This window comes from Neophocaena asiaeorientalis, unplaced genomic scaffold (genome assembly GCF_003031525.2).
Source record: "Neophocaena asiaeorientalis asiaeorientalis breed wild unplaced genomic scaffold, Neophocaena_asiaeorientalis_V1.1 scaffold691, whole genome shotgun sequence".
NCBI lineage: Eukaryota > Metazoa > Chordata > Mammalia > Artiodactyla > Phocoenidae > Neophocaena > Neophocaena asiaeorientalis.
In genome coordinates, this window is record NW_020172474.1 from 25,770 (window position 1) to 44,076 (window position 18,307).

General features: G+C 36.5%; 1 protein-coding gene across 2 annotated transcripts in view; it reads right to left on the reverse strand.

The window, feature by feature from the left end:
• Positions 1-18,307, reverse strand: part of TOP2B (DNA topoisomerase II beta) — a 45,942-nt gene that overhangs the window by 10,664 nt on the left and 16,971 nt on the right. For both annotated transcript variants that reach the window (XM_024738175.1, XM_024738174.1), the window contains exons 10-27: positions 17,580-17,718; positions 17,106-17,263; positions 16,848-16,973; positions 15,807-15,917; positions 15,616-15,721; positions 14,049-14,158; positions 13,620-13,712; positions 13,409-13,523; positions 12,204-12,325; positions 11,848-11,996; positions 11,060-11,291; positions 8,916-9,050; positions 8,115-8,315; positions 6,953-7,148; positions 6,716-6,807; positions 3,747-3,902; positions 3,508-3,591; positions 1,728-1,922 (exon numbers count right to left, since the gene is read on the reverse strand). In XM_024738175.1, the coding sequence (XP_024593943.1) occupies positions 1,728-1,922; positions 3,508-3,591; positions 3,747-3,902; positions 6,716-6,807; positions 6,953-7,148; positions 8,115-8,315; positions 8,916-9,050; positions 11,060-11,291; positions 11,848-11,996; positions 12,204-12,325; positions 13,409-13,523; positions 13,620-13,712; positions 14,049-14,158; positions 15,616-15,721; positions 15,807-15,917; positions 16,848-16,973; positions 17,106-17,263; positions 17,580-17,718 (2,520 nt within the window). The remainder of the gene's footprint in view (positions 1-1,727; positions 1,923-3,507; positions 3,592-3,746; positions 3,903-6,715; positions 6,808-6,952; positions 7,149-8,114; positions 8,316-8,915; positions 9,051-11,059; positions 11,292-11,847; positions 11,997-12,203; positions 12,326-13,408; positions 13,524-13,619; positions 13,713-14,048; positions 14,159-15,615; positions 15,722-15,806; positions 15,918-16,847; positions 16,974-17,105; positions 17,264-17,579; positions 17,719-18,307) is intronic.

Below are 18,307 nucleotides of genomic sequence, written 5' to 3' on the forward strand. Positions count from 1 at the left end.
AGACACCACAGAGAAGGGGGACTTTCCCACTGGGCTTTGAAGAATCAGGTAGATTCGCCAGGTGAGGAGAAGGAACGCAGGAAGCGCGCCCCAGGCACAAGATAAAGACTCCTGTCTGCTAGGACTCAATGAAAGGTAAGGGGGAAAGGCAGCCAGATGGAAGCAGGCAGGCGTGCGGGTGCTAAATCACTGTGCACCAGGAATCACCTGTAACAACAGGCTCGTTGTTTGGAAACATCACTCTGGTGCTGAGAGACAAGACTGAGAGGACTGAAGTGAAGAAGGCAGAAGTCGTGACTGGATGACTAGAGACAGGATCACTGGAGCCACACGGCTCACCTTAAATTATCTCAGGGAAAATACCAAATTCTAAGACTGTGTCGGTGTGGACCAAGATAAGAGGGTGGTTATTTGGAACTTTCATAGACAGTCAGTAGGACTGAGTTACAGACTAAATGAAAAAACTCCCAGGTTTTCGGCCTATGTTAGTGACAGCTGGTAGTGCCAGGAACTGGGATCAGGCGCAGAGGTGGGAGGGCAGTTTTGAAACCCAGATAATGGATGGGTCCCTGCAGGGATGCTGAGTCCGCTGGGCGTTGGGCATTCTGGTGGCTGTATTAGCCTGGCCCTCCTGGAAACATTACAGCTTCAGGACATCGATTAAAGAGTCACCAGTGTAAGTGATAAAAGCTCTGGGCACAACCGAGGTCACTTGGGGAGACCATGAAAGGTGAAGAGAAGTGTGCTGAGAACGGATCCTGGCTAAGACCTTCAGAAAAGGAGAGAACCGTTTTCCTAAGGAGAGAGCAAGTTCTATGTGCAGGGGAGCCTGTGAGACCTCCGTTTATCAGAACCCTGGAAGAGAGGGATCTCCCTGGTAGCACAGTGCCCCCAGGCTTCAACTCTTAACTCTTTTGTACAGACCACCGCTCTCAGGCTCACCTCCCAAGCTCTACTTATAGACTGTGGGATGCATCAACCTATATATCCCCTGGGCTCTAAATCAACCTGCCTAGAAAAATCAGACTCCCTCGAGACCGTCAGGCCTCTGCTTCTAGGCTCTGAGCAGCCTTCTCGACACTTCCTTCCTCTGGCCAACTGTTCGCATCCTGCTGGAGGGTAGGCAGGTCTCACGCTTTTAAATCCCCTCTAACTCTCATCAATGCCAATGATATATGCTGTGTTTGATGACTTTTTAACTAAAGGTAAAAACAAATAGTAAAAGTTGAAAGCTTACTTTGAAAGCCAAACAGACTCTTTTCTTAAGACTTCCTTAATTGGCCATGATATAGAACTAAAGTTTATATTTTAAAGTTGATAAACTTTCTGTTGTTGTTGTTTCATGATTTTAATTTAGAATGCTGAGTAGGGTTTCCCTGGTGGCGCAGTGGTTGAGAGTTCGCCTGCCGATGCAGGGGACACAGGTTCGTGCCCCAGTCTGGGAAGATCCCACGTGCCGCAGAGCGGCTGGGCCCGTGAGCCATATTTCTCTCGTTTTAGAAATGGAATCAAGTGGGTAGGTCTTTACACATATGTGGGTCCTTGACTAATATGTCTTCATTCTATGTATGGATCAACTGCTCTCAGAACAAGTGATTTCCAATCACAGTGAAACATAATAGAAACAAAAAATAAAGCATGACTGAAGTACACAGTAAAATTAAAATACCTACATACATCATTATGGAGGTGGAGTCCACCAATGAGCTAAAACAAGAGACACGTACCTTCTTCTTCTTCAGCAACTTCTTACTGGCATCTGCCTTCATGGCAGTAATTTCAGGAACTATTCTTCTCCCGAAAGGTGAGGGCATTGTCTCTTCCAGTTGAAGCTTCTTCACCTTAGGTTTGCCAACTTTCCCTTTTATTGCTTTTCCAGCCATCCCAGCCAGAACATCTTCTCGTTCTTGCACTTCCACTTTCTGGAGTGTAATGATTAAGGATGGGGAACAGGGCGGGGGCATAGACAACTCATTACAAAAGAGAGTTACTACTGCATAAGTAGTCAAATCTAACTTTATCCATTCAGTAAGGAACAAAGCTTTCCTTTCAGGTGATCTAATCTAAGAAAAAACTAAATAATTCTAAGTCAGAAGACCTGGGCTGGGGACTTCCCTGGTGGTCCAGTGGTTAAGAATCCACCTTCCAATGCAGGGGACACGGGTGTGATCCCTGGTCAGGAAACTAAGATCCCACATGCCATGGGGCAACTAAGCCCACACGCTGCAACTACTGAGCCCACGTGCTCTGGAGCCCGTGCACCCCGACTAGAGAGAAGCCCGCGTGCCACACCTAAGGCCCGACACAGCCAAATAAATAAATAAAATAATATTAAAAAAAAAAGAAGACGACCTGGGCTGTAGTCCCAGTTCTATCTAACTAGCTTCTCATTTGCAAAACAAGGGGTTAGTAACCAAATGACCTATATGGTCCCTTCCAATTCTAGGATCCTAAAACGTATTATGGGATCAAGACTTCTGATGACCTGGTATCATCAGAATCCCAGCAAATCACACAAACAGGAAGTTCTGTTAACAAATATGAAGCTATTCTTTACTATTGTTTTAGTTTGCTTCATTTTTAATGGATATTAATTTTTAAATGTGTAAGTCAGCAGTAAAAAAAAAAAAAAAGATCTGCAATTTAAAAAAAATCTAACTCATAACAATACAAGAAAAGTATAAATCAAGGCATAATTATATTGTGGCATTTCAAAGATCATTAAGGGAACCCAGAACAATAGGACTAAACAATTCCAGAAATTTTATTAGGCAACTAATACACCACACTCATTCTTAAGAGTTCGAATTCTGACTTGGGCCATAAAAATAAAATTAGAACGTGGACAGTAAATCAATGAAACAACTAAAAAGTAATAAATATAAGTAATATCATATGAGTAATAATAAATTTACCTTGCGCTACTCAAAATCAGGTGATCATACTGCTACTATGAATTTAATTCTAAGATTTTAAGTGAGTTAATTGCTTAAAAACAAATTAGGCAATTTTAGAAAAAGTTTCTATTTTACATCTTTCTCTACATTTTTCTTTTATTTTTAAAATTGGAATTCTACCTGGAGAAAACTAAGCTATAACAAAAAATATTAAAATTTCTCGATTAAAAGTCTAAGGAGACTATCACTCTACTTTTTAAAACTCAAAGTACGTATATTCAATCATATATACTGCTCTTACCTCTTTGGGGGAAAACATTAAAATTGAATCAATAAGCTAATTTGAAGTCAGTTAAGAAATTTTAACTAGCAGAGAGTATTAGAATTTAATTTATTCTAAATTTCAACTCCATAGCTTTTATTCATCTGCATCAGATATAACTTTTCTTTATGGTTTCACAGAGCTAGAAGCTTAATCCTCTGCAGCTTATAAACATATTAACTTTTGTAGAGTTAAAGGAAACAATGAGATAATTTAATTTAAAAAATTTTCATTCTTGTTTCATAAACATTACTTTTCCAAATATATTTTAATGGAGACTTAACCTACATCCAGTTCTTCAACAAAAGCTGCTAAATCTTCTTTCCAAAGATCTGAAGGAGATTTTCTTTTAAGATCATTGACCTCTCGCCCCTATAATAAAAAAGTAGTACGATTTAAACATTCAATTTTAAATGTATAATTTTCAAATGTATACATAAAGGCTAAATAAAACTTTATTTTTGGAAAAGAAAAAGATACGGATAGCACTTAAAGTTTCAAATTATTTAACCCACAAAAGTTCATACTTTTGCATCTCTCTGTTTAATCAGTTCTTCAACTTTTTCTTTAGTAAGAGACCATAGAGACATATTTAAAATATAATTAAAATCAGGGCCTGAAGGAGTTCCTGAATCAGAGGAACTATCATCATGCTGGTTTTGTGTTTCTTCCTCTTCTGCTGCCTGTAAAAAATAATAAACTTTATATTAAAGTCCTATATAATATCAAATCAATGTTGAATTTTATTGAATACTGAGTTTAAAATTCCATAATGCTATACTCTTAAAGCTACATCTTCAGGGTGGTGGGTTTATTTTAGATTATCTGCAAGATTATCTATGAAAATATATTTCCTATAAAAAGTTTAAATTTTCTAAAAATGCACAATAAAATCATCAAAAGGAATGATATATGCAGCCTCTATCCAGGAATCTCGTGAAAAATTAACTGCTTGAGAAGACACCACATCTTAAAATTAATAGAGCAGAACTAATGTTTTATCATGCATCTTGTCAGATCTTTATATTGGTGAATGAACAATCTGAAACCTAAAATAAATATCACTTATGAAGAATGTTTTACAGTTATAATAAATATGCTAAGGTAGTCAGTCATTACGGATGAATTCTTGATAAAGATTCCCTCAAGCAACAACATTCATTCAAGGACTAAGCTGAAGCTCACTCCAGCATTTAACAGCTGGTGAGTCAGAGTCACAAGGGCTATCCTAAAAGTTTATCTGTAAGGCCTTCTTTCATAGGAGCAGTTGCAATAAATAAGCCTTATGCTAATGTTAAATTTCAAAGTCCAATGAATTTATACAAGTTATTATAGGTGACATCATCTTTAAAATTTTTTAAATAACAACAGCTGTTAAATAAAATTGCATCTCAATTTTTAAAGGCACTGAGATAATTAAAAATGACTGAGTTAGCCATGATACTCCATAAAACAAAAGTTCACTTCTAGCAATCAAAAGAGAAAAAAAAAGCTTTACAATTTAATTTAAAATTTTTGGTAAAATAACGTGTATATACAAAGTAAACGTTAGGTGTATTTTAGAAGTAAAGTAATAAAAATAAAAATTGCAAAGCAGGATGCTTCATTACATAAACAAAAGTATAAACTCAATTAAGTAACATTAGCCAAATAAAGAATGCTGTTGTTGAGTTGATATAGATTATTAAGTACCTAGATAATTTATGACAAAGTAATACAGTCTACAGTTTTTAAAATTTCTTCATGAAATAGTGTGTTGCTATGGAATTTTAGGTTGCTACACTACTATTAAAATATTATTATTAGGGTGTCATAAAATCCTATTTAGACCCACACTTTAGAAGTCTATTTGCTCTAGGTTTTGATGACACACCAAGTATTGTTAATGAGCGCTCCATGAATATTTGTATCTATCATTGTTATCATGAAGATGACTAAGGATACTTTCAGGGAAAAAAAACAAAAAGCAAGCAACTTTTCAAGTTCCAATGACAATTCTACTATGTTTTTGATCTTCTAATTATCGGCTTTATAATTCTCTCTTCTCCAACTCTACACAACAGGACACTCTCGTAAGAGCAGTTCCTTTTGTTTCTTGAACCCCCAAAGTGAACACATGGCCAAGATGCTGGGAACATTTTGAGGGTAACAATGAAATTATTGAATCCAAGCACTAGTTTTTACCCATGAAGTCTACTTCCGCCAGAAGGGCATTCTCAAACCCTAAACACCTTTATTTCTTTAAAACTAAACATTAAATTCATTAGCTTACTAGCTAATTTTTTTTAAAGATATAATTTAAACCAACAAGGATACAGAAGGGCAAGTAGTGTATAAACCGTAATTTGGGGTTTAAGAATGCAACAAAACACACTGAAAGGAACGCAACATGCTTGAGTCATCTTAATTTTGAATACTCCCCCAAATTGTCCTACCCAATTTTCCTCAAACAATGAATAAACCTATTCTCTTAACATGTAATTGGTAAATATGTAATTTATTCTAATTTTACTCACTCGAACATATGGCAATCTATTGACAGTTCAAAATTTTTAAAAAAAATTAATGTAAATGAAAACACTATTTCAATGGAGTTTGATGAAAAACATTATGGTTGAGAACTCATGAATGTTGGGAAGTTTAAAGTTTCAGTTCAAATTACATCACATAATCATAACTATTTTTTAAAGATGTGAATTTTATCAGTATTGCATATATATAAATTATAATTAAGTATCTGAAAATTAATCATTTCCAACTTTCTTCCTTTTGTACATTTGTGTTCTCAATCACAATGCTGTACTGCCTTTTCATTTTTTTTTTAAATTGTCCACGACAGCAAGAAGCTAATTCTTGAGAAGAATCTCACATTTCAATATCCCATTTACCGAATTAATATTAGTACTCTATGATCTAAAATGGACAATTTAATAAAACATCAGACTTTTAATCTGAAGTTCCAGGGTTTAAGATCTCCAGCTAAAGACCTAAGCATAGGTCAGAGCACATACTTGGTACTCGATAAATAGTGATAAATATTGACCATTCTCTGTCTCTAGTCTCCCCAGCGTACACCAAAACCAGATCAAGTGAGTGGTGAGTAGATTCCACATTGTGGCCACAAACTGCCCAGGGGGAAATGATTTCTGTGCTACCAGTGTAGTTCCCAGACAGTGACATGCACCTCACAAAACCACCACCACCACCACCGTCCTTCAACGGCAGGCTCAGAAAGAAGGCTGAGCAACCTTCTCCAACCGGAATCATTTCTCCAGGCCCTGGCTGAGCCACACTGGCAAAGTGCTTGGCAGTGGGTGTGCACTGCAAGTTCCTGCACCCTATCTGTTTTGTGGATACACAGAAGACTTCAGTCTCCAAACAGACTACTCAGCACCTTTAGCAGTACTAAATTCAAAATTTAGGGGTTGGGGTTTTTGTTTGTTTTGGAAGTTGCTTTTAAAAGCTTCTCTGAATGTCTCGTTCTGCAAATGATTACCTTTTCTTGTGCTTCTTTCCAGGCTTTCACTGGGTCAGATTCATAACCTCTCTGGACTAACATTTGAATCAAATCTTTCTTTGACCTATTCTCTATGTGAGGGAAAAATAAAGTTAGGATCAAGAAAAGAGAGTCAATTTGTATTTGTTTATATTCTACTGATAAAAACGTCTTCTATTAATAAAGTTTTTTTTTCCATTTTAACTAATGTTCAAATTTTTAAAGGTTGCATCTTACCTATAGTAATCTTCCCTTGTATCTTCTCTAAAATGAAACGGGCTTGATTGTTAAGCTTTGTAGATTCTGCTCCCAGCATTCCTACAAGCCACTCCTTACGTAAACCATAATAGCTTAATCGTAAATCAAAGAATTCTTTCAAAATGTCTTGCACAGTTTCATACTTCTTCAGACATCCCATATGATCAAAGAGTACCTAAACAAAACAAAGTTTTTGAAGATTATATAAATCTGTGTTGGTATTTTTAACTTGTATGCTACAGTATTTAAAATAACCATAATACACGTATATGAATACACACCACCCCTAAAATCCAGAATAAAATTATTAAGTAAATACTCCTTTGGTGGCTCCAAGAAACCGATAAAATTCTATTCTCAAAACTATGAAAATATTTAAAATTGGAATAATTTCGAAAGATAAAAATAGGTCCTTAAAAAAAAGGTTCTTACTTAAAACTGTATAAACTATGGCTATAAAGCCACCTAATATATTTTTTTCCAAACCAAAAAGAAGCATATTCTATCTGTAAGTTTTTAAATATTAAAGTTCTCCCTCTCCCATTACTCAATGGACATGCATGCATTTGCCTCTCTCTTTGTTGTTTTTTATGAATGGGCCATATAATTCACTCAAACTTCAATTTAGAGGGAAATTTTACTTCTTCTCTATGGCACTTTTTCTCAGTCACTGTGCTATTGCTGGATTTTTTTCTCTTACTCTTTCTCAAGTCTAAAAAGCTAATTTGGAATGGAACAGGGTAATCATACATGTTCACTTTTTATCTTCCTCCCCAATTATCTAAAGTTTAATAAAGCAGATTAGAGTCATGAGGAGATAAGAACTCCACAACGAAAATGCTAATAGAAACAGGCATGAGGCACAAGGAGACCCTGCAACAATCACCCTCAGAACTTCCAGTCAGCGTGTGTGAGGGTATGTGTATCCTGTGTGTTCAAGCCCAGATGCACAAATGCAGGGTTGGGGTTAAGATAGCAGAGGATAACGTTAGAGGAAAGGGAATGTACCTCTAGATTCTTTAGCAAACATACAGGGGGAAACACATTCAGACTTACTATAGCTACTCCCATCATGAAGCCAATTACAAAAATCCAACTTACAGAATGCAAGGTTACATTCATAATAAATCTAGTCAATTACCATGGAATTACAAGTAAGAGTAGTTTGAAGTTTAAAAACTTTGTGCAATCCAGCAGCTTCTGCTTGTGCTAGTTTCTCTTCAGTCATTTTCACCACAAATTTCACAGTTGTATCAGTATGGTATTCTTTATAATCAGAAATTAATGCTGGTGTTTTATCTGTTCCATTTAGCATAGGTTCTAAAACCTGTTCTTTGTATACCTATAAAAGATTTTAAAGTAAGTAATTCTTTCATGACACACATTCATGTTGTTATTCTATAAGTCATGCAATCTTTAAAACTTCTCGATTCCAGTGGGGAAAAAGGGGAAACCTCATCTCTATCATCTCCTGTCCAGTCACTACAGTTGACAATACATGGGGATCTCAACGGAGAAAGACGATATACAAGGTACTGGTTCTGATCTAGCTCATACTCAAAAGGCAACAAGAGGCTGAGAGTACAAAGCAGATGGCATCAACTAGCACTGACCAGGTGACGCGCGTACTTTTAGATCCAATACTGAATGACATAAGTTTATTGACCATATTTATAAGGGTTCAAAACACGATTTGTTATGTACTCTTCTAGTCATTGCAACATAAACAGAGACAATAGTCTTTTTTAAAAGCTAGCTAAGTCATTCTACATTTAGATAACTTTTAAATTACCATTGGAATATTCCAATGAATGTGTCAAAAGTGTATACATGAATGTTTAAACACTACAGACACAGAGCAAACAATCATATTCTCACCAGAAAGGACTGCCTAACACAACTGCCACACACAGCTCACAGGCAGCTCACGTCTTATACCAACCTGTGTCCAAGTTCTAACGGGAAGCTCTGTAATCTCCACTGTGTTTCTATCCACCACAAATATTTCACCACTGACTGCATACTGGTTTTGACCAAGTTCTTGGATTGTTCCTTTAAAGTTTTTGTAGTTTGGAAGCTGTAGAGAAAAATAAAAATACCTAAAGGCCCCGACTTCTCACCTGAGTGCCAGTGCCACCTCTGAATGCCCCTTAGTCGATGACCTATTGCTACCGACAGGTTCACACAACTGAAACTAAATTCCTCTCGTCGGCAGTAGGCCCTCTCCAAATGATCACTCAATCTTGAATTCACAGCTTCTGTTAATATACTCTCAACAGCCCCCCAAATCTCAAAACCTCAGCACCACCTTTCCTGTTCTTCCAAGAATGTCGCCTTTTTTTTCCAGATTACCCCTCCATCCTTCCTTCTCCCCTAGATTAAAGATCCTTCACATCCAAACTCCTCAGACATTAGGTTACAAGCCAAGCTAATCTTCTCGCTTTCTCCAGTGATGTGCCTTCCAGATCACTACTCTTCTTCCACGTTTCTCTTGAATATTTTGGATATTCTCACTTTCACTCACTCTACCCACCAGGCCTGACGGTTGTTCAGCTCTCCACACCCCATGCATCTATACAAATCTTACTTAGCCTTCTCAGCCTAATGACAAGTGATCTCTCCCTCTTCTAAAATTCCTATGTGTTATCATCACTAAGAAATCAGGCGTACAGCATAGGACACTTCTGCTCACTGAGCAACTGTTAATATCTTCTGTCACGGCAAACTTCATGCCCAGAGGTCTCATCTTGACAACAGATTAACTTTTTGAAGACAGAGATCATGGTTCTTTATCTTACCACCTAGCACAGTATCATATATAGAAGATATATATATATATATATATATGAAACAAGTATTGATCAAATACACTGAGACAATAAATACTCTAAATGTATCTGAAATAAAATAAAATGCTATAATCATTAAAATTAATTTGATACTTCTGTTAGAAATATTTTAAAGTACTTTAAAGTATTTAGGAGAAAAAGGATGTTAAATCATCCCCATAATCTAATTTTCTTTTAAAATACAAATATGAAATCAAACTTGGAGAGAAATACTTAAAAATATTAACAGTTTGTTTCTATATACAGGGAGTATTTTTTCCTCTTTGCTTATTTGTATTTTCTACAATGAGCACTATCATTTTTGTAATACAAATATTCTTCTATTTAAGTGTATCATGATAAAGGGAAATTTCTAGATGATTTTAAATCACGTAGAAGAGCGTAAGACACTTTTTTGAGGGTTTTTCTTGGAGGGAGTTTGGGGGAAGAACTGAACATGATGAATGATGTAAGGTAAGGGCAAAAATGAAAAATATGGGGATTATTAAAATATATACAAGGTGTCTTTAAGCATCCTTAACGGCTCTAATATGACTTAGCAGTATAAGAACAATAACATAAAGTTGCATATAACTTTGTCATAAAAACGTTATCTTCTATATAAGTTAGATATTTGAAAGCCTGAACTACAGGGTACTTAAAAATTTTAATAAACAGTTTCTCCCATAAACCTTATATCCAGGCTTTTTCCAAATTCTATATCTTTTGCTTCTCTTTCTTTCTTCCTTCCTTCCTTCCTTCCTTATTTATTTCTTGCTTGCTGCATTGGGTCTTCGTTGCTGCGTGCAGGCTTTCTCTAGTTGCAGTGAGCGGGGGCTACTCTTCGTTGCGGTGCGTGGTCTTCTCACCGCGGTGGCTTCTCTTGTTGCGGAGCATGGGCTCTAGGCACACGGGCCTCAGTAGTTGTGGCTCGTGAGCTCTAGAGCTCAGGCTCAGTAGTTGTGGTGCACAGGCTTAGCTGCTCCGTGGCATGTGGGATCTTCCCAGACCAGGGCTCAAACCCGTGTCCTCTGCATTGGCAGGCGGATTCTTAACCACTGTGCCACCAGGGAAGTCCCCCAAACTCTATACCTTTTACAGTAAGCACACAACAAGTTACACACTAATAGGGTCCTTACTGTCTACAATACGTTCTAAAATGAAAATGATTCCATTACTTTTCTAAAATGACTGGCCTTTGTAGTTTACACATTATCATTTGTTAAAACAACATAAGCAATAATTTCTACGTAATCACCATGGGATGAGGATCCAAGCCTTCCAGCATCCGTCTGACGTTGTTCACAATCTCCCTAGCATCATAGTTGGGTAGTTTACAAGCCCATCCTGTGCCGATGCCCTCAGCACCATTTATTAAAACCATGGGGATTATGGGAATATACCACTCAGGCTCTACGCGTTGATTATCATCATAAAGGAATTTAAGCAGGTTGTCGTCCACAGCAGGGAAAAGCAGTCTTGCCAAAGAGCTAATAAAAGGAAAAAGAAAGATATGGAGCAATATCATGGTTTTAGAAAATAAAACTTCATACATAATTAAAGACTTTACATTTCAAAAAATCTTTTAAAAAGAATGCATTTGTTAAGAACTTTGGTTACACGTGCTTAATTTAAATTTAACAATAAAATTTACCTAACCTTATTACCAAATATATTTCTCTCAGGCACAAAGACAGTCTTGTTTTACTTGTTATTTACTGACTTACCTTCCTAAATTCTTAGTATTGATAAATTACCTTTTAAGGATTTCCTCTTATTCTGACTAAACCACAAAACCCATCTTCAGCCTAAAAAGTAAAGTTGGATCAGAAAAAATCCTTACATTCATTACGACTGGTTCCACCAATAATTCATAAAAACTGAGATCAACAAATTTCATTCTATATGTGATCAAATAATTTGGAACATTCACCCTCAACATAATACCCAATCACCTCTCTCCGTAGTTATAATTCTATCACACATTTAGTTAGTTCCAATAAACTTCAAATAGAGCTTTATACCACTATATCAGCAAATGATTACCTTAACATCGTGAAAATGTAACGAGGACTTGCAGCATCTTTGCCCCCGTGAAGCCGAGTTCCAAACTGACCGATGGGCTGAAGCAAGTTAATGTTGTTACTCCCCACAAAGTTCTGAGCCAAGTTCACGATAGTCATCATCAGTGCTTGCTGCAGAACAGAAACAGACAGAATACAACATTCACATTCCAGATTTTCTAAATGGATTTCCTAATTTTTATTAAAACCCAAACTCTCAACTCTTTTACATTTTCAAAGAACTTATAAAAAACACTTTATTATGCTGAATTATCCTTCTGCTATCCTCCTTCATGACCATAAGTATAGTTCTCAATTAATTCCAATCTCCATGCTTACTTCTCCATGATGATAAGCAGACATCTCGGCAACAGATCCAGCCAACTGTGCAACTTTTACTTCGCGTTTATCATTCCTCTTGAAACAGGTAAATAAAACTTTTCGTTGGCCTGGTTTAAAGCCTATTTTTAAAAACAACAACCCTCTTTTAAAAATATTGCTCGGGATATAGTTGTAATGTTTCTTTTAGTGACAACAATGTTTTACATATTCAAGAGAAAAAAGCAAAGATATAGTTTGCTTCCGAAAAATAAGTAAAATTGTTTACTTGACATTCTGTAACAAAACGAGTACATACTAACACATTTTATACCATCTCAATCTATTCCAAAGTGAAGAACCAATAGAAAGACACCCTCCGGTCTTAAAGAACCGCTCAGTGGCACCAAATTCCTTTCATAGGAGTTCCCGAACACTCATGTGAGCATTCTTCTTGCTCTAGGCCAGTGAGCACAGTAATACTTTTCAGTATATGCTAGCTATCATCATCATCAACGTGGGCCCAGAGCATGGCAGAAGCAAAAGGATTATAAAATATGGCCACTTTCCTTGAGAATTTTACAATCTAATTGAGGAGGAAAATTAACACAAATAAAATAAGAGGCATACAATTATCGGCATAGACGTTTATAGGCATCTGAGACCAATTTAGACGGCGATTATTAGGGAAGACATCAGAGGACGGATGTAACTCAAAGCTAGAACTACATGGATTAGTAGAACCATCTATTATTAGCTGAAATACCAAGGAATGTGAAGATCAACTAATTTGCTAAAAGTTATAAAGATCAAAATGCTCTAGATAGAAGACTAAAATCTGCTCTAAGTACTGGGTAGCAGTTTAACTTTTCTGTCAAGTTAAATAAGTTAAAAGCATTAGGTTTTGGGTATTGAGGAGTAAAGGTGTTTTTAAAATTCAGTCTCCAATAAATACTTCAGAACTTATCAAAATCACATTTTACTTTTTATTTTAAAAAGTCTCCAACAACTTGGGGCAAAAGCTTTAAAATTCTGCAAGTTAATTTTCTTAAAAAGTTCAAAAAGGGTTTGAAAGATCCAAATAAACAAAATTTCAGAACTACTAAACATCTTGAGAGCAACTTCAGAATTTTTAAATTTATTATAAGGATGGGTTAAAGTACATTAAATTAAAATATACTCAATGACATACAAAAATGAAAAAGTGTTAAACAAAAGCTACTTACCATCAACAAGAGATGGTATAGACCTTTCATTGTCTGAGTTTGAGAAGAGAATCAATTCCTTGTTGATGAAATCATTGTAAGTCAAATGCTTTGTTGCTGTACCATATAAAAATTGCTAAGAGAAAAGTTATATAGCAATTATGTCATGATTACTGCATGAATTCTAGCCTTTTTCTCTTTCTTCCCCAGATCACCACTCTTTATGACTAACCTCTGGTAAGCCATGTAACCTACGCTGTCTCCGATCTTCCATAAAATTTGTTAACCATTCTTTTCTGTCATCGATCTTCTTCTTACTGAATGCCTGAAAGATTCCAGGTAACAATTTCATACATTAAAAATAAAAAGAATTTCATTATAAAATTAAAATTTATAAAGGCAAATAACTAATTATTAATTTCTGGGAAATTAGCTTTTTTCCAATATGCTTTTATCAAAAATACACTTCAAGAGTGGTGTCTGAATTAAAGAACTATGAAAGCAGGGCATAATCTGCGGTGATGGGGAATGACACCAAGATTAACTAGGTTGGGCTTAGAATTCTAAAGAGACTTATCACAGAAAACCAAGATTGAAAGAAAAGTATGGCAGAAAGAGGGAATGGATATTAGGAGAGATTTTTTAAAATGAACTTTGTTACCAAGGTAATGGCAGCATCATCTTCAGGACCAGCATATCTAAATAAGATGCGGTGCCTTTCCATATCAGCAAAATATTCCTTGGCTTCCTTAGCTGTACTGGTACCCAACCCTGCACAATTTTAAAAATAAAAGTGGAAACAAGCCAGACAGAGACAAACAAATACTGTATGATCTCACTTATATGTGGAATCTAAAAAAAAAAAAATCTATGTCAAACTCATAGTAACAGAGCGTAAAACAGTGGTTGCCAGGGGCTGGGGGGAGAGGGAAATGGGGAGATGTCAGTCAAAGGGTACAGACTTTCAGTTTAAGATGAGTAAGTTCTGGGGAATCTAATGTACAGCATAATGCCTACAGTCAATAATACTATATTGTATACTTGAAAATTGCTAAGAGAGGGACCTCCCTGGTGGCACAGTGGATAAGACTCCACGCTCCCATTGCAGGGGGCCCAGGTTCCATCCCTGGTCAGGGAGCTAGATCCCATATGCATGCTGCAACTAAGCGTTCACATGCCGCAACTGAGAAGCCCATGAGCCACAACTAAGGAGCCCACATGCCACAACTAAGGAGCTGGCAAGCCACAACTAAGGAGCCCACGAGTCGCAACCAAAGAGCCCACAAGTCACAACTAAGTAGCCCACCTGCCATAACTAAGACCCAGTGTAACCAAATAAATTAATTAAAGAAAATTGCTGAGAGAAGATCTTAAAATGTTCTCTCCACAAGAAAAAAAATATATATAGGGATAATGAGCAATATCCAGAATAGGGGAAATTACACAGGACAAACAATCCAACTTTTTGAACATTTAAATTACAAGAAAAAATATGAAAAGAGAAGTAATGTATTAAGATTAAATAGACTTATCAAACAAAACCAATGTGTGGGCCTTGTTTGGATCCTGATTCAAAAAAAATAAAAACTATAAAAATGAACATTTTAATACAATCAGGAGAATTTTAACGTGGATTGAATATTTAAGGTTATTAAAGAAAGGTATGATAATGGTATTATGGACAATAAAATAAATTCTCTTAGAGATACATACTAAAGTAGTATAGAAATAATTAATACCTGGAAGTTATTTCAAACTAATGGGGTGGCAATGACAAGAGTTCAGATGAAACAAGATTGGCTGCAGAATGGTGACTGTTTAAGAACACGGGGAAGCCCATTATACCACTCTCTCTCTACTTACATAAAATTTTCCCTAACAATTTTTTTTTTTTGCAGTATGCGGGCCTCTCACTGTTGTGGCCTCTCCCGTTGCAGAGCACAGACTCCGGACACGCAGGCTCAGCGGCCATGGCTCACGGGCCCAGCCGCTCCGCGGCATGTGGGATCTTCCCCGACTGGGGCACGAACCCGTGTCCCATGCATCGGCAGGCAGACTCTCAACCACTGTGCCACCAGGGAAGCCCCCTAACAGTTCTTTAAAAATCAGCCATGGCTGTTTCTAAAAGCTAAGAGAGACAAACTTTCAAAATATTTTACAATGCTCTCATAAAAATAAATTTACGTCAGTAGTAACTTCACAAAATTTAAGTGTTTTAGAATACAAACCTTTGTAGTATTTTATTTTCCAGGCTTTCTGGTTTTCTATATGTTTTTTCCACTCATCAAATTCAGGAATACTATAGAAGGAAAGTTCCTGCTTATTTTTGCTAGCCTTAAATGAATAATTAAAAAAAAAAATTAGATTTTCTGCTACTGTTTAAGACAACAGCATAAAAATATATTAATGTAAATAGTACCTTTACGATAGGAGTAATGAACTCTTCAAGAAAACCATGCTTCAAAAGTGATGGCCAATTGTGATGGATGAAATTAATAAGCAGGCCTTTTATGTGAGAACCATCTTGATCCTAAATAAATGTTAGTAAAGAGTGCTATAATAACTTATGAAATATAATTACTTACAAAACCAAATTTTTAGATGTATGAATGCAGCGATGAGGCAAAATTCCATGCAAATTTTACCACTGTGCTTTACAAAACATTCTTTGGATGATCACCGTAAAGAATTTTTTTCTTAAAATTCAAATAAAGAATATAGCAAAGTGACAGACTAAATCTTTCTGTCATTAAATATGCTACCATTTTTTTTTATAGTTTGCCCAGATTTCACTAAAAGAATGATTTAAAGATGGAAATTAATGAAACAGGGTTATAATGCTACTTCACTGGAAGGAGAAATCCATGGAGTACAGGTATTCAAAAGTCTTCTCTTAACATAAAAACTGATAAATTTCTGCTTAAAACTATACAGCAGCTGCTCATTGAATATTTTCTCTAGAAATCCTTTCAATTAGAGGATGTAAGAGACAAGCAGTTGGATGCATGTGGAATTCTTCCTTTTCAATTTTCTACTTCTTTCCTAATTACTGCCATTTCACTATTCAGGTCCTCCAATTTTTTTGTGCATGCCAAATTATGCCATCATATACAAATGTTAGCCATTATCCTATTGATTAATCTTTCTTGTAAGTTTCACCATTTCCTTCCTGCTTATAGATAGGTGGGCTTCAACCCCATAATACTACAGTGTGTTCTACTCTTCCCATACTTATTGCATTTAAAAATATTTTGAAAATACCTAACCAAAGAGGTGGTTACCATAAATTAGATAATGTAGAATGTGCTTCACACAAACTGTGCCATTAAACAGTATCCTCCCCCGGATGTAAACACAATCACTTCTGCGTCTACCATCTTGGGACAAATTTCATGAAACAAATATCAAAAGGACATTCTGAAAAAGATATGTTTTAATATGTGGCAACTTTTAAACTAACCTGATCAGTCATAATCATAATCTTCCCATAGCGTAAGGTTTTCAGCGATTCTGCATCATCATAACTTTTCTTGTATTGTAGACCAACTATCTTAATGATATTGTTTATTTCTGCATTCTCCATGATCTGTGCAAATATGAAAAGGACGGAAAGTGTTTTAGAGTGTCTCCAGAGACCAAAGGTGAGTCGCAGGGATGCATAAAATTCACAGTGCTAGCGAGGCACTCAAGTGCCGCGGGCACGGGCGCAGATACGCACCTGCTTGTGAGAGGCCTCCCGCACGTTGAGGATCTTGCCCCTGAGGGGGAAGACCCCGTACCTGTCCCTCCCAATCACGCCCAGTCCGGACACGGCCAGCGACTTAGCAGAGTCCCCTTCCGTCAGTATCAGCGTGCACTCCAGGGAGTGCCTGCCACCTGGGGGCAGAGGACACACATTCCAAAGTTCTCCAGTCCGCCCACGACAGTGCGGAGCCGAGAGACTGATGATCGCAGTGACCACGGAGCGCTGTAAGAGCATCTTACACCATGCTCAGGGTAACTTAAAAATTAAGTGCATTTTATGGAACTCCAGCCCCCCCCGAAAATTAGTAATCTGTGGTACATATGGCAATTTTAGTGAAGTAAAACCATACTCTGAACTTAGAACCCTATGCTCTATATGTGGAAAGTTAAAACAGTCTCTAACTGAATAAACACAAACTTAAAATCTAAAAAAAAATCTGAAACTTACCAGCATCATTAGCATCGTCCAGTTTGGGAATACCTTTGATTTTACTGTACTTTACTGATGAACACTTCTTGTTCAGCTGCGTCTGAGCCTTAAATTTCACCCAGTTCAGGATACTTTCCACAATGCCACAGTTAGAGGCCTAAAAATCAAAGAGTAATAATATACAAGCAAGCCAGAAGTTTATATGCTTAGCTAAAATTAGTGTAATACTTGGAATCTGTGCAGTTATAAGGCAAAACAATAGTAGTGATGATAATAATTGTGATATATGCTGGTAAATATTATTCTAACTACAGTAAAACCAACTCAGGCAGCTATTCACAATGACCTATTGTACTGAAATGTAAACACATGAAAAAAAGGCCGACCTTACTACATATGAAAAAAGTTCTATTACAATAAACTCCATAAGAAATATACATAGCTTTTGTTACAAGTTAGTTTTGTGAAAATTAACACAGTAAAAGCTGATCCACCTTTGAATTTACTACCTGGGAAATTTTAGACACTGACATTTTTGATGTCCCTCAACACAAAAATGTGAATCTTGAATTCCCTATGACAAAGAAATATTAACATGAAGGGAATATTAGGATAAACTGAAAGATCTTATGGGAAATTCCCTGGTGGTCCAGTGGTTGGGACTCTGTGCTTCCACTGCAGGGGGCACGGGTTCAATCCCTGGTCGGGGAACTAAGATCCCGCGTGCCTCATGAAGTGGCCAAAAA